This window comes from Pleurodeles waltl, chromosome 10 (assembly GCF_031143425.1).
Source record: "Pleurodeles waltl isolate 20211129_DDA chromosome 10, aPleWal1.hap1.20221129, whole genome shotgun sequence".
Classification (NCBI taxonomy): domain Eukaryota; kingdom Metazoa; phylum Chordata; class Amphibia; order Caudata; family Salamandridae; genus Pleurodeles; species Pleurodeles waltl.
In genome coordinates this window covers 715,858,525-715,874,646 of record NC_090449.1, presented here as the reverse complement: position 1 = coordinate 715,874,646, position 16,122 = coordinate 715,858,525, and the positions used below count along the sequence as shown (strand labels likewise).

The 16,122-nt window shown below is 43.9% G+C and overlaps 1 protein-coding gene across 10 annotated transcripts in view; it reads right to left on the bottom strand.

The window, feature by feature from the left end:
* The window catches only part of PARD3 (par-3 family cell polarity regulator), a 1,239,520-nt gene that overhangs the window by 423,143 nt on the left and 800,255 nt on the right, over nucleotides 1-16,122 (bottom strand). For 6 of the 10 annotated variants that reach the window (XM_069211229.1, XM_069211234.1, XM_069211224.1 and 3 more), the window contains exon 18: nucleotides 13,035-13,079. The exons of the other annotated variants lie outside the window; for them this stretch is intronic. In XM_069211229.1, the coding sequence (XP_069067330.1) occupies nucleotides 13,035-13,079 (45 nt within the window). The remainder of the gene's footprint in view (nucleotides 1-13,034; nucleotides 13,080-16,122) is intronic. 10 annotated transcript variants of the gene reach the window in all.

Here is a 16,122-nt window from a genome sequence, read left to right as displayed (position 1 = left end):
TTGTGCCCTCCTAAGGAAACCATTCTATGCATTTACTCCAGTTTCTATGTAGTAGATTAAATGAGTAGGAGGAAGGTGTGACCTTTGGCGGGAGGAGGGTATGTGTACTCATTCAATATTTGTTTGTATTAACAGATGGGCTATAGTAGATGAAGTAATATTAGGCTGTAGGCGGGTATTACTTTTAAAGGACAGGTTGCGATCTTTCAAATGAGGTGTTAGCAAAATGCAACAGATGCCATTAGAGTTCTAAAAATGTTTGTGGCACAAAACCCTGAAACTACAGTCTACCCGTATAGTCCCTAAACACAAGTGGCCAGCTGATATCAATGGGCCTGTTACAGGGTAAGGGTTACCAGGCGCTGTTGCCAAGCTGGCATCCTTCAGGTGGAACACCATATGAATGCATGTTGAAATCAGCATAGTAATTCAGATTCATAAATTATATTTCCAGACATGCACGATCCTCATTATTCGGTTCTCCCCCTCCCTTGAAATTACGGGGACCACAGGTAATTCCAAGAGAGGAAATTGCAGGGTAACATGCCACTTATAATAAGGGCCCTAAAGTAGTCTATAAACCCTACAGGGCTTTCACCAATGCAACTGATATAATGTGCTTGGAAATGCACTCTTTAGCACTACATTTAACCATAAATCGCCATAACTATGCCCACCATGCTCCCGGGCCACGCATGGTCTGATGGGCACCAGGCGGCTTTACATCATTTGCTCCTTCTCTCGCCCCTACTCACCCACTTCCCAATCTGCCCAGCCTACAACTACAGCCTGCTCTAAAGCTAGAAGGGCCACTGGAATTATGTGGCAGGGTTGACACAAATAATATGGTGAGGTAAGGCAAATTGTGAGGCATAACGCTGGGCATTTTGTGATAGTATAACTTTAACATTTTGTCACTTGTACACATCCCAAAACTGTCTGGGCACACGTTTCATCTCATTCATACCAGTTAAACACCCAAATTCGTCAATTAGTAACAGAAAGGTGACCTGTCAACCTTTCTTTGCAAATGATCTTCCACTTCACAGCAACAAGTGTAGCCACGTTTTAGTAACTTTCGATCCGTTTGACGAAAAAACATTGCTTTGTCAAAATCTGCAGATTCTGCAGCAGATAAATGATTATGCATCAAAACTACTGCTATGCATAAACCCCACCGCGTAACATCGCAGAATTCTAGTGGCCCCGAGTACGGCCCATCACGCTCTTGAAATTGTTTAAGTTTAGTCAACGCAAGGGTTTAATTTCCCGATGTTTTTTCACGAAAAACTGGACAGAGGGCTCTGTGAAAAGCAGCAACCGCGCCCTAAGGGTTGGAGACCGCAGTGATGAATCGCGGATGCTGAGGTAATCACATTTCGCACAGACCTCAGACTGGTTGTTTAACAAAAAGGGGAAAGGAAAAGTGTTCCTTATGTCTTTGGTGAGCTTTCCATTTCATCACAAAAATGCATTTATTTCAGGCTTTTAACGACTCTGCAAACAGTGCCCCTTTGCATATTTTTGCTATCAGTGGCGAAAACTTTAATTTATGGGCCCATTTTTTCCACGTTTTCAATTAGGACCGCCTCGGTAGACAGTAAAAAGACGTTTGCTGCCAAAATTTCAAAAGAAAACATAAGAAATCATGAACTAGACAGCTGTAAGACCGACGTCAAGTAAATGGCGAATAAATATTGCAGCAGTTATACTGACTCACAGTGGCTGCCGCTTTAAGGCTGATCTATTTCCCAACAAAAAGCCCGTATTTCTTCTCATAATTACTGCGTAGAGGCGATCATTTCAGTCACTTCAGGGACAAAAAGTATATGGTCTAGGATTATTCGCAGTTTTCTGTTGAAAAGGAAATAACATCAAGTCATTTCCTGCTGCCCAACACATACCAAGGAGAATAACCTGTATTTATAGTAGGTCTTCCTGTCCCGAAGGAACGGCAAGCTAGGATGTGACCTTGTGATCACAGAGTCCTGCAAAACTAACACTGGGCCGCAGAAAGAATTCAGACGAATACTGGACGTGGGTGGGCTGCAGCGCGGATGTCAGCCGCCTGCCAAAACTGACAACATAGATTCTTTTTCTAAGCAAGCACAAAACGGCGAACCTACCCTGTGGTCCGTTCCCACACACAGGGGTGTGGCGATATTCCTTAATATTTCAACTGGAGAAGGAAACATGTGCCTACTACATTGAGTAGAGCTTTTTCCATTGCCATTCAAGACTTCTGATGTTCATGCAATTTAGACACATTTATAAACTACTTGACTTCAGGGACATGCTGAACCTTTCTAAACATGAAGTCATTATATTCGATTAGCGCTGTATGAGTAGTAGGGCTAAAATCTGGGGGGTGGCAGTATTTGCACAATTCCGTGTTTTCTATGGCTTGCATGAGCACACCTGTGTCTGGGAGCCAAGAACAATAATCACCCAAACAAAATATTAACAAAGCCACCTGTGTACGTTGTTTCAATTTCAAGGTGAGCTGAATGAACGTGAATAGCCTCTCTTAGCAAGGTCTCCGTTAGTAACACAATCACTGCCTATGCTGTTCAGCTTTAACAGCTGTTAACTGACCATTCGCCTGAGTACGCGCTCTCGCCCGCCAGCTTGGGCCTATCCTTGCAGGTCAGACTGGTAACAGCAGCAGAAGCTCTTGGGAGGAAGTCACCGATGCTCAACTCCTAGCAAATCCCAACTTGACTCTTCCTTCCTTTTATTGAGCTAATTTGGAAGATGAACCATCGACCCCTGTTGGTTTATCCCAACTCTATAGAACTTCCTTACTAAGTAACTCCCAGGACTTGAACAGTATTTCTAAGAATATTCTACGGCTAAGACTACATACATTTTTAGAACTAGAAGCACTGGGGGATCCAAGCAAAACAGGATTGTCCTTCTGATCACTATAGTAGGCTGACTATTCCGTTTTCTCGCACACCTCACCTTGGAGCGTTTATCTTCAAAGTGAGACAGTGACAAACAACGGCAAATGTAAGGAGAAAATAAGTTGTAATATACTATTTTGTTAGTCTTTAGAGAAATATTTCAATAGGAAAACATATTTAAAGAGCCAGGCACACATTAAACTGTATTTACCACCAACACGTGTTAAATGGCCATATAATGAAGTTTTTTTTTTACTAGAACCAAAATTCACAAATCGAAAAAGATTGTATTTGATTGTAATCAAAATAGCCTGGTAAGGGAGGATGCAAACTATTTGGGTAAGGGTCAATGGTCTGCAACAGGTTACCTTCTCCGTAGGAAATGGCTATGGAAGAGGGATGAAGACAGAAGTCCTGCTCGGGTGGTGGCCTTCTATTCTCCACCAGAGAGGTGGTTTCTCGGAGTCTCGTCCTCTGCTAATGTGATTCCCCCTACTTTAAAAGGGACAAAGGACAAGTGGTGTTTAGATTTTACTGCATTTTCCCTTTAATGGGGCTTACTCCGCAGGAGAGGTCTTTGTTGAGAGTAGCCCAGCCATCTGCAACGAGTTACACAGCAGCAATCTGCTTCTGAAGATGCAGACCAGGCAGCAAATCTTGGTTGTGTGATGCCTGAACAGTGTTCAAGGCATCAGAAAAGATGAGGATGGTTTCAGTGAAACATATTGAATGAATTGCACAGAAACAAGGCCTACGTGTTTGGCAATTGAATCAGAAACTTTGTTCAGACTTTATGATGTACTAAACTGCAACAAAGTACAGCCTGGAAGTACTCACATGCACAAGTGCGAAGTTGTTAGGAGCTCTAACTCTGGATTGTCTATTCTAATCATGATTTTAAGGAACAAAGCAAAAGTCCTGCATTTATGACTGATCCATGGATGTGATTTTCTTAGAAAAGCATACTGTGACAGAGTTGCACCCACTGCATGGTCACCTGGCCAGAACACTTCCAAAGTCTATATTTGAGCCAACTGCTTAGACTACAGCAGGTAACTTTATAATGTTAAGGACTGGTAAGAATGTGTGAAGGTTAAAAGCACCATTAAAAGCCTAAAGACAATGGCCTCAAGAGCATTACACAGCCTACAAGGGCATGCCAGTAACAATGTGAAAGTGCTGCTCTCAGTTGTGCAATGTATGCTGCCTTCTAAAGTAGGCAACATCTGTAGCCCAGATTGTTGAGGAACACTGGGGCTTACTGAAGATGCACTTTGTGATGGATGGATCTCTCGCTAAAAACAAAATCACAAATATGGTGCTTTGTACAGCACAGGAAGAAGGTAGGAGTGAACCTTCCTATATTTCTTTTATTCTTCTACCTATCAGCAACCACCCTTCCCATAATGCATATATTCAATTCTTTGAGTACTCTATGGTCCACTTCGGGAGGTATGTAATCCAAGAGAGGAGCAGGGAAGCTACAGCCCAACCCTTAATCTCCCCAAAAGCTCCTGACTAACACACAGATCAGAGGACTGTGAAACCATTTAATGGTTAGGCAACAGACCCATTATCTGGAAACCTAGAAAGTTTTACTGATAGATCTTTGGATACAACATATCACATGAGTGGATTACGAGACAGAATTACCGGACATCCTGCACAATTAAGGTGTAAACTTTACCTCCATCTTCCTCAGACAACAAATTTTGTAAAACCAGCCAAAAGGTTGTCTCAGTGGAAAGTTCTTCTCATTTTGCACATGAATGCTAGTTCTGGGTACTGGGGCCACAGGTGGGAAGAGGGTGTACTTACACACTTTTTCTCAGGGGGTAATTTCCATGTGAAAACTATACATTTCAAGGCAGACTTTCTTCGATTGACTGTTGCTCTGGTGCTTACTGGGAAGCTCCTTGTTGTGGAAGATGCCTCCCTCACAATCACTTTAGAAGTCCATCAGAATCTGCTCGGTTGCATCGTCCTCTGAGTGACAGAGGCTTCCTACTAGGGGTATGGATGCTTACTGCACTGTGGCTCAAGAAGTGTCTCTAGTCTAGTGGACATTCATTAGACTGCCACTTGGTCTCATCCTTTCACACCAGCAGCTTCTGATGAAGGAGACATAGGCCTTTGATGCTGGTTGCATGGCTCCACTCAGCAGTTTTGATTAAGATTTGGGAATGATCATTCAATTCACAGGTTAATACCCTTTCAGTGTCTCTATAGTTTATATGTTCAAGGGTTTTGCATCATGACCGCAGTGAATAAGTATATCCCCATGACGAAAGAAGACTGGACTTGCCCTTTAGCAACCTAACTAAATCAGAACATTACCACCTAAAGATGTAAAAGTCCATGCAGGGGATGGGAAAGAACGCATAACTTCAGAATGCTCAAAAATAATTAAAAAAAATAACATACTTCCAAGTTCACTCATTCCTTGTTCCAGGATGTCATGGTTATGTATTTAAACATACTGAAAGGTTCTGAAAATGTATATTCAAACAAGGAAACATCAAAGTATGGACTTTATGGGATTACAAATACTTAAGGACTCTACTATTTACAATATATATGTTTCCAGTTCGATGTGCTTGCTTCCTTTCTCTGCAGAGGGGTCTAGGCGGGATGATTAATGGTTCTGCTGGGGATGTGCTTTGCATTACAGCCAGGTGCGCGAGGCAGCAGGGCCCAGTGAAGTTCCGTGGGTGGACTAGATAAATGAGCTATGCTCAATTGCCACTGAATATGCCTCTAACCTTTGGGCTGAACTGTAAACATCGCACGGATTAGACAACCCAAATAAACCGAGGAAAGAAAAAGAATTACAAATCCATTATAGTGTCTAGTGATGGAGTGCGGTTTACTTTCCTTTTCTGTCAACGTAATTAGGACCAACAGCCGGCCCTGGCCTCAATTTCTACAACTAGCCCGAATTTAAATATGCTGCTGAAGCATAAACATGTATTCATTCAAGGGGAAACAGAGACATGCCAGGAATATATCTGCAAATGAGTTCTGCAGGTGAACACAAAAATACACGTTTTGACCAGGTGCCAAAAAACATGCAACGACCAGGCAGGGTATTTTTATCCAAAAAGCGCTTATCACTTGCATATGTGGACCTACAGGTCCCAGCATGCAAAGTGTTGCGCTTTAAAACTAAATGGCTGTCACAACGCGTCATTTAACATAGTGACACTTGGTAGATCCATTACTGTCGTACAGAATACTTTTTCCTATTCAAAGCAGGTTATCATGTTCTCCAACTACGTGCTAGGTAACGTATTTGGCTTCAAAATACAACAAACAAAGCCATACAATTTCTCACAAATATATGCAAGCTTGCATCAACCCACAACATTGTAAGTTATTGGTATACACCTGTTAACCTATTTTGAAAAATGAACTATTAACGTAAACACTACAATTCCAAAAAACATAAGCAGAAAGTTGCAAATGGCTTTCAGGTCCCCAAAACCACCCCAGGCAATACTCATTTTTAGGTCTTGTCAATCAGAAATTCTAAGTTACAGTAAGGGTTCATGTCTGGTCATAGCACCATTGACCAGTCACCGAACCTATACTTCTTCAATAGCTAAAAAAAGGGTACCTTGTTCATAAGTTTTAAGGATCTTATCTCCACACTTGATCGAGTAAATTGTACCAAGTTATGGGCTTGAAGTTATCATTGGAGTAGATCCGGCTATGGTGTTTTCTGGGGGGATCTGCATAGGGATATGTCTGCATCAATTAGTTTTGGTGCTTATGGTCGCTGTACAAGTTCTTTCTCAATAACCCGTGGTGTTAGGCAGGGCTGGAGTCTGGCCCATTTTTGTTTCCTAGTTATATTAATCACCTTTAAGCAGCATAAATCGAGAAGAACTGTGATGTCCATCTGGCAGGCAACCAGACGATACAAGGTCTACTTTATGCAAAATATGCCATTCTCATGTCTAGGACAGAGGTATGATTGCAACTTTTATTTGATACTTTTTATGATTTCATGACTATCCTATATCTTTCTATAAACCACACAAAATCCTTTGTTATGGCTTCTGGTTGTAAGCCATCTAAATACAAAACTTTTTTTTGGGGGGGGAATAAGTGTGAAGTCTAACAGGTGCCCATTTTTACCTATCGGGGTATTTTGCTCAATAATAAGAGCAAGTGGGGGCCCGTCCGAAAAATCAATGTTAGCTCATACTTGGTTAGTGGCATTGGATTTCGATGTTAGAGTGGGCAGGAAACCGATAAACACACTACGAGAAGTTTACAGATCCAATTGTGTTTCGGCTACAACTTATGGCAGCGACATATGGGGGTACAAGGTTTGTCATCAGATTCAGGTTGAGGAGAACAGATTTGCGAGACATTTGTTGTGGGTCCGGCAAAGTATTTCCACCTTGCCGTCCATGAGGAGTTGGGCCTGAAATATCTTAGATGTTATTGCATCGCAGCCCCTGCTATGGTGAATCTGTGTGTTGTATAAAAGTGAGCCATCCCTGAATCGACTGATAATCAGAGACTGTCTCCTTCTAGACCATGTAAAAGTAATAGTTTGATTTGAATACATAAAGGTGAATTTTGCCAGTTTAGTTCATCTGGACCTGTTTAACAACCCAGAGAACATTTCTAAAGCAGACTATGATTGGGTCAAATGATCCTCTACTGTCCATGCTGAGTCTTTTAGGGAGAATGATGAATTGCTGAAGCCTGATGCTCGTGTTCACTCTATTATAAAGACAGTACCCTTTACTGAATGCTATTCGCTTTGTGTGGCAAATGCTTTTCACAGGCAGATGTTAACTAAATTTAGATGTAACCTTTTTGTACATTTGGCCAGTTTCCCAAAGAACTGCTCTGCTCAAGGTACTTTGGGTCCCTAAATATGTGATCATTTGTCAGCACAAACTCTTGAGCACTTTGTTCTGTTGAGCCCCTTCTTTTCTGTGCTTAGAAAACGTGTTTTTAATACCTTTTTTTAAAAAAAAATCTCACAGCTGTTAGTTCTGTTATGTTAGATCTTAAGACGCTTAGAGATTATCCACACTTGTGTGTGCTCAAATTCTTAAATTGTGTAATTAAGCTTGAGAGAGGCTTGGCACTAATGTGGGGTGTAATGCCGATCAGGGGTGTTTATTCTTGTATCTATTAAAGGCATATGGGAGGTGTATTTGATTTCGAGGCAATCAAATTGTTGTGTGGTACTGGACCCTGTTATATTTAAGGCTTAAGTAATGTGTTATGAATTAGTATATTGAACATGGATTTTAAATGCATTGTTCTAAGTTCTAACTGGTGCTTTAACATTTGTTTTAAGTCCTATTTTAATGTTTTATCTTTTGACTCGCGTATTTCTTTTATGGTTATAATTTGTTTACTGAATAAAGATTTATCCTACTATCAGCAAGTGTATACAAGATGCCTGTTTGTGAAAAGACCTACTGCCAGCTTGCAGTGAGCTTAGAGCTTGTGAATGCATACCACTGGATGGTTTTATTGTCACTTTCATTTGCTTGCTTTTTATTCATTAGCTTGTTTAAGCTACGCCATCTTGTAATCGTCCTCCCCTGGTTTCACCATCTTGCTGGAACTTGTAGGCCCATGTATATAATGTAAAAGATAGAGCACCAGAATCGATGGTGCAGTTGGCTCAAAAGTTAGGAATAGTCTACAACCAGTGGATCTCTAACTATGCAGATGCTCTCACACCCATCAAAACTCAAACAAAGCAGAACCAACAAATAGGTCTCTTGGGCCATGACCCCAAAAGATACTGCAAGCAGCTAGAAAGGAAATGGAGAGCCAACCATGATTACAGATCAACCTACAAAGCTGCACTCAGGCTCTACCACCACCTTCTAAGAGACCCCAACAGAAGATCACTCACCAACTGGATTGATGCCAGCAAAGAGATCTTTGCTATCATCAAGGAGTTCACAACCCCAGAAGCCTCATACAACTTCATCAGCCACTTCCAGGAACTGTGACAACCTCTTCAACTTCTTTCACAGCAAAAATGAAAAGATCTTCACTAACTTAAAAAAACAACCAAAACCCAAAGACATCATCAGCAACCTGCCCACCTCCTACACAGACACACAACTAACCTACTGGAGAACACTCAGAGAAAGACACCACTTCTATCATAAAAACCATACATTCCGGGGCTCCCACAGACCCCTGTCACATCATATCTACAACTTGGAGGACCTTGATCAGTTAATTTCTCACTCATATCAGCAACTTCTCCATTGTTTCCACAACCTTCCATGAGGACTGGAAACGTGCTGCTGTCACGGCCCTCCTCAGGAAATGTTCCCGTTTGGCAGAACTCAACGAGATAAGCAACTTCCGGCCCATCTCCCTACCACTGTACCCATCAAAGTTATAAAGAAGGCATCAACCACCTTGAACTCCACAATCTTTTGCAACCACACCTAATACGGCTTTTAAAGCAACCATAGCACAAAGACAGCACTCATCGCCACCACAGATGACATCTACATTTTACTGGACTGAGGTGAAACAACCACCCTCATTCAACTGGGCATCTGTGCTGCATTCAACAATGTGTCATACTCTGTCAAAAGACGACACACAATTGTCATCCAAGGTCCAGCCTTCGAATGGATATGCTCCTTCCTCATAGGGAGAATACAGAGACGCAGACTTCAACCCTACAAATCACAGCCCAAGGACATTATCTGCAGAGTCCCTCAAGGATCATCTTTCAGCCCCAATCTGTTCAACATTCACATGACACCACTCGCCGATGTCATCTGATCCCACGTCATCCCCAACATTTCCTATGCCGAACACAGCCAGTTCATTCTTTCAGTGTACCACAAGTCCTCGACAACCAGATCCAACTTTATCAAATGTATGATCTGCATAGCAGAATGGATGAAAAACAACTGCCTGATACTCAACTCAGACAAGACAGAAGTGCTTATTTTTGGGAACAAGAACTTCCCCTGGTACTCCACCTGGTGGCCATCAGAGATTAGTCCAACACCTATAGCCATTAACCATGCAAGAAACCTGGGAATAATCTTAGACAACAAACTCAGCATAGCCTCACAGATGGACACAGTCAGCTCCTCCTGCTTCCACATACCCCACATCCATCGAAAGGTCCTCAAATGGATCCCCATCAGCACCATGCTTACCCTCACTCAAGCCCTAGTCACTAGCAGACCAGACTAGGGCCACATACACTATGGTGCAATCTCCAACCACCTCTGCCTCCAACTTCAGACCCACTAGAGCACCGCAGACTCATCCTTGACCACCTGTGTCGCATGCACATCAAGCCACGTCTCTGAAAAATCCACTGGCTGCCAATACATAAATGCTGCCAATTTAAACTCCTGACGCAGAGATACAAGACATTGCAGAACATAGGACCTACTTACCTCCACTGCCGCCTTCATTTCCAATAACCCACCAGACTCCTATGCTCAGCATTACTTTTCCTCACAAACCTCAATGCTATATCCGCAAAAGCAGAACAGATGGCCTAACCTTCTCCTACATCACACCCAAAACATGGAACAACCTCCCCCTCCACACATCAGGGCCTCCTCCTCACTATTGTAAAGCCTCAAGAGGCTGATGGCCTGGCTCTTCAACTAACCCTCAACAGAAGACCTACACACCTTTTCCAGTGCCTAGATACCCTTCGGGTGATAAGGTTCACTCTTCAAATCAAAATAACATACCAGTTTTTGGGGACAACGGTGACAGGAGGCCACCTTTGCCAGGTGGTGATGGTCATTAATTTCATACATTAACTGCCCAGCTTCATCCTCACCTCTAAGGATGCTACCCTGCTGATTTTGACTTGCATGTGATCGTCCGACATTAATTCTCCCACAAAAGACAACTGGCCACTCCAAAGAGGCAATACAACAACGCAGTAAACTAACAGAACGATCCCAGCAGTGCTTAATTTGTGCTTCTTGTTTCAGGTGCTGAGCACCGGCACTTATTTTTGAGGGCCGGCGCTTATTTTTCTGCCTCAAGCATTTACTGCGAGCAAAATACACATATGGGAAAGACGTAGGAAAAGAAAAACGGAAAAGCGTCACAAATGGAGAAAGCTGCAAGAGTGAGCTGAATGGGCAGGGAGTGGGTTTAAATGGATTGAAGAAGCCCGAGATGGTTTCTGGATTACGCTGCCTCAGTATTCCGTGCTCGCACATTTAATGACAAAAGCCGCGAGTTTAAGAGGAGGGCTTTGAGCACCAGCACGTCTTTATTTACAAATTAAGCACTGGATCAAAGCCAATACTGCTGCTAAACCCGAGCTCAGCAGGGCACGCTATGTGCTACATTGCCCCTCTCGCAAACCTTCCCTCTAAACAAAGGGGTGAAGAGTTAAGATTTTTCTTTGCAACAACATCTGGTACAATGGTCTGGCCTCGTTGTCTGCAGGGGTGACAATCAACAGAGGTGGTGAAGTGTTTAAGGGGTTAAGGTCGCGCCCTTTAACCCGGGCAGCCATTGTCTTTCGCCCTTAATTTTCCAAACCCAGTTGAAGGGAATGTAGGATGGTCCTTGCAAGCAGTTTATCAGTGTACCTATATACAATGACTAAAAGCCAGCATTTGTTAGACACGTGCACCTAAGAACAAAAAAAACGGATGGTGGAGACTGCAGTAATAAATCGCCATGAAGCTCGTCCTAGTAACTTGAGGGTTTATTGTTCTGGCCTTAGTTTAATTTTGACGGCGTGTTGTTCAGCTTGGTAATTCTATCTGTTAAACAACACTCGTTCGGGCGGTTGGGAATAACGTATGGTTTCCAGGAGTCGTTTTAAAGTGAGGCCCCACTTTATAGGCTTCAATATGAGCGGTCTCTAATTAGACATGTGTAATCTAACAATATCACCCCGGCTCTAGACTAATTAAAATAGCATTCCGAAGGTGATTTCGAACTCCTCACGAATAAATCATAAAACCCTATCGTTGCGCCAAGTCCATTACTTTAATTGCTTATAAAAATTAGTCTCCAGAAACCATTCTGCAGATTTTAATCTTACAAAAAAAAGAAATTTATCTTCAGCTTAATGTACAGAATAATAACGTTTTCAGCAATGGGGCACGTGTCGTTTTACTGAGCATACTGTAATATCGAGGGCTACAAAATAACGCGACATGGGCACATTTACAAAGAGCGTTCAAAAACCGGCTGTTGTGAAATGTTACGGGTGCTAAATAAATGGTGTCATAATCTTGCTAACAACCACTTAGATATATGACTCAAATAGTATCTTTTCTGGCAGTGCTTCATAAATAAACATTTCTCTTTTGCCCCGACATGGCAACGGCGCATCCTGGTGACCTGCTTTAGAAAAGCACGTGGGGGTGGTGTCAGTTAAGAGGCCGAAACTGTCCAGCTTTCAGATCAAGACGTCAAAAGAGCAATTACGGCTACGGGGCAGATATCATTTGTGCTTTGTGCGCCACCAAGTGCTAGACTAGGGAACTGCAAGGGCAGAATTTGCATCAGCACACGGGGGAGGTGTTAGACTTTACTTCACGATATGAGCTACACAGTCATTATGACTCTTGGTTAAAAGTGACAAATGTAAGTTGAAGGTTATGAATAAAAGTGACAAATGATGCAAATAACACGTATTTCGTTAACGCACTATTTACCAATATCAATGATCAAATAGGGTATATTAGTCATGATGTAAACTTTATGATGACCAGTTTTGGTTTTCAGTAACGCACTGTTCAACGCTAACAGAGCTGCTGAACGGATTGTGTAATGTGCTGTCCCTTGTACAGATACAAGTCAGAAAAACGGCTACATTAACTTTTACTGGGGTAATATTAAGGGGCATTGTCGTGACTAAATGTATTCTTTAACACTCAAAGGTATATAAACTTCTAAGATTTTGGTAAAGACCAACACTGAATATACTACTCCGGCCCCTAAACGCCTACAGGCCATAGACATGCCGCACATTCTTGCACAAAGCGAGCATTCCAAATATGACAACAGCCATGCAAATACTGGATTATTCATGTTCGCATGCAATTTGATTGGCAGCAGAGTAAGCAGCTTTGGCCAGGGTTTCTATGGCAACGGCAATACAGTCAGGCTTACCTTCACTCTGGTCATCCCTTGAACCGAGTTTAGCCTCGTCCGCTACTGTTAAAAGGTAAATGCATAACAATTAGCCCGGTTAGTGCCCGCGTTGTACATGCGTCAAACATACAGTAGTAGGGGTTTATTGTCAAAGGTTAGGTGGAATTGGCAAAATTATACGGCATGCAAATCACTCCAAAACAAAGAAAGCAGACATTTCAAAAATAAGTGGAGCCATTTTAAAATCTTCATGCTGTCGCGCCAATTATATCCACCCCAAAGCAAGGTATCAAATGTTAGCACCAACAGTCTAGGACAGCAGCCCAGCCCCCCTTCGCCCTCCCATGTTATTCCCGTGTTTTTAGGAACGGAGTAGCTTATTCCTCTAGACTGAATACTGAAGATATATTATTCCGAGTGATCCAGTTTAAACGGGGTTCAATTTAATAGGTTTTGCAGCTTTTATAACTACACATGTTGATTTGTGTTTTAACGTGTGAATGTACATTGGGGTGTGACTAAGCCCGTCTCAGCTACCTGTGTATCGCGAAAAAACAGCGGATCACGAGGGCTCTCCAACATAGGGCCTTCTAGCCTAATGAGATCGGGAGAGACACCCCCTGGGCACGTAAAAATGGTTGGTTCCCATAAGAAGGCCCTCAACTTAGGGCTCATACGTATCTCTGTTTTTTACACTGCCCACGATGTACTCACGGGCAGCTGAAATGGACATTTTGCTCTTCACAAATAAATAGCATACATCTTAGAAAGTTATCACCAGTCCTGGGGCCTACACACATTGCAATCATAGTGGAGGCCTGTAGGAGGCTGGACTGGCTTGTAGTGAGTACCAAGGGGTACTTGCACCTTGCACCAGGCCCAGTTATCCCTTATTAGTGTATAGGGTGTCTAGCAGCTTAGGCTGATAGATAATGGTAGCTTAGCAGAGCAGCTTAGGCTGAACTAGGAGACGTGTGAAGCTACTACAGTACCACTTAGTGTCATATGTACAATATCATAAGAAAACACAATACACAGTTATACTAAAAATAAAGGTACTTTATTTTTATGACAATATGCCAAAGTATCTTAGAGTGTACCCTCAGTAAGAGGATAGGAAATATACACAAGATATATATACACAATAGCAAAAATATGCAGTATAGTCTTAGAAAACAGTGCAAACAATGTATAGTTACAATAGGATGCAATGGGGAAACATAGGGATAGGGGCAACACAAACCATATACTCCAAAAGTGGAATGTGAACCACGAATGGACCCCAAACCTATGTGACCTTGTAGAGGGTCGCTGGGACTATCAGAAAATAGTGAGAGTTAGAAAAATAACCCTCCCCAAGACCCTGAAAAGTGAGTGCAAAGTGCACCAAAGTTCCCCTAAGGACAAAATAGTCGTGTTAGAGGGAAAATGCAAGGAAAACACAAATCAGCAATGCAACAACGATGGATTCCTGTCTGAAGGTACCTGTGGAGCAAGGGGACCAAGTCCAAAAGTCACAAGCAGCTCGGAGATGGGCAGATGCCCAAGAAATGCCAGCGGTTGGTGCAAAGAAGCTCTTACTAGGCTGAAGAACTGTGAATACTGCAGGAACGACAAGGGCTAGAGACTTCCCCTTTGGAGGATGGATCCCCCACGCCTTGGAGAGTCGTGCAGAAGTGTTTTCCCGCCGGATGGACGCCAACAAGCCTTGCTACACGCAAATCGTGCGTTTGGCGTTTTTGGACGCTGCTGGGGCCCAGGAGGGACCAGGAGGTCGCAAATTGGACCTGCAGAGAGAGGGGACGTCGAGCAAGACAAGGAGCCCTCACTGAAGCAGGTAGCACCCGGAGAAGTGCCAGAAACAGGCACTACGAGGATGCGTGAAACGGTGCTCGCCGAAGTTGCACAAAGGAGTCCCACGTCGCCGGAGACCAACTTAGAAAGTCGTGCAATGCAGGTTAGAGTGCCGTGGACCCAGGCTTGGCTGTGCACACAGGATTTCCGCCGGAAGTGCACAGGGGCCGGAGAAGCTTGCAAAGTCGCGGTTCCCAGCAATGCAGCCCAGCGAGGTGAGGCAAGGACTTACCTCCACCAAACTTGGGCTGAAGAGTCACTGGACTGTGGGGGTCACTTGGACGGTGTCGCTGGATTCGAGGGACCTCGCTCGTCGTGCTGAGAGGAGACCCAAGGGACCGGAGATGCAGCTTTTTGGTGCCTGCGGTTGCAGGGGGAAGATTCCGTCGACCCACGGGAGATTTCTTCGGAGCTTCTGGTGCAGAGAGGAGGCAGACTACCCCCACAGCATGCACAAGCAGGAAAACAGTCGAGAAGGCGGCAGGATCAGCGTTACAGAGTTGCAGTAGTCGTCTTTGCTACTATGTTGCAGATTTGCAGGCTTCCAGCGCGGTCAGCGGTCGATTCCTTATCAGAAGGTGAAGAGGGAGATGCAGAGGAACTCGGCTGAGCTCATGCATTCGTTATCTAAAGTTTCCCCAGAGACAGAGACCCTAAATAGCCAGAAAAGAGGGTTTGGCTACCTAGGAGAGAGGAAAGGCTACTAACACCTGAAGGAGCCTATCAGCAGGAGTCTCTGACGTCACCTGGTGGCACTGGCCACTCAGAGCAGTCCAGTGTGCCAGCAGCACCTCTGTTTCCAAGATGGCAGAGGTCTGGAGCACACTGGAGGAGCTCTGGACACCTCCCAGGGGAGGTGCAGGTCAGGGGAGTGGTCACTCCCCTTTCCTTTGTCCAGTTTCGCGCCAGAGCAGGGGCTAAGGGGTCCCTGAACCGGTGTAGACTGGCTTATGCAGAATTGGGCACCTCTGTGCCCAACAAAGCATTTCCAGAGGCTGGGGGAGGCTACTCCTCCCCTGCCTTCACACCATTTTCCAAAGGGAGAGGGTGTCACACCCTCTCTCAGAGGAAGTTCTTTGTTCTGCCATCCTGGGCCAGGCCTGGCTGGACCCCAGGAGGGCAGCTGCCTGTCTGAGGGGTTGGCAGCAGCAGCAGCTGCAGTGAAACCCCAGGAAGGGCAGTCTGGCAGTACCAGGGTCTGTGCTACAGACCACTGGGATCATGGAATTGTACCAACAATGCCAGGATGGCA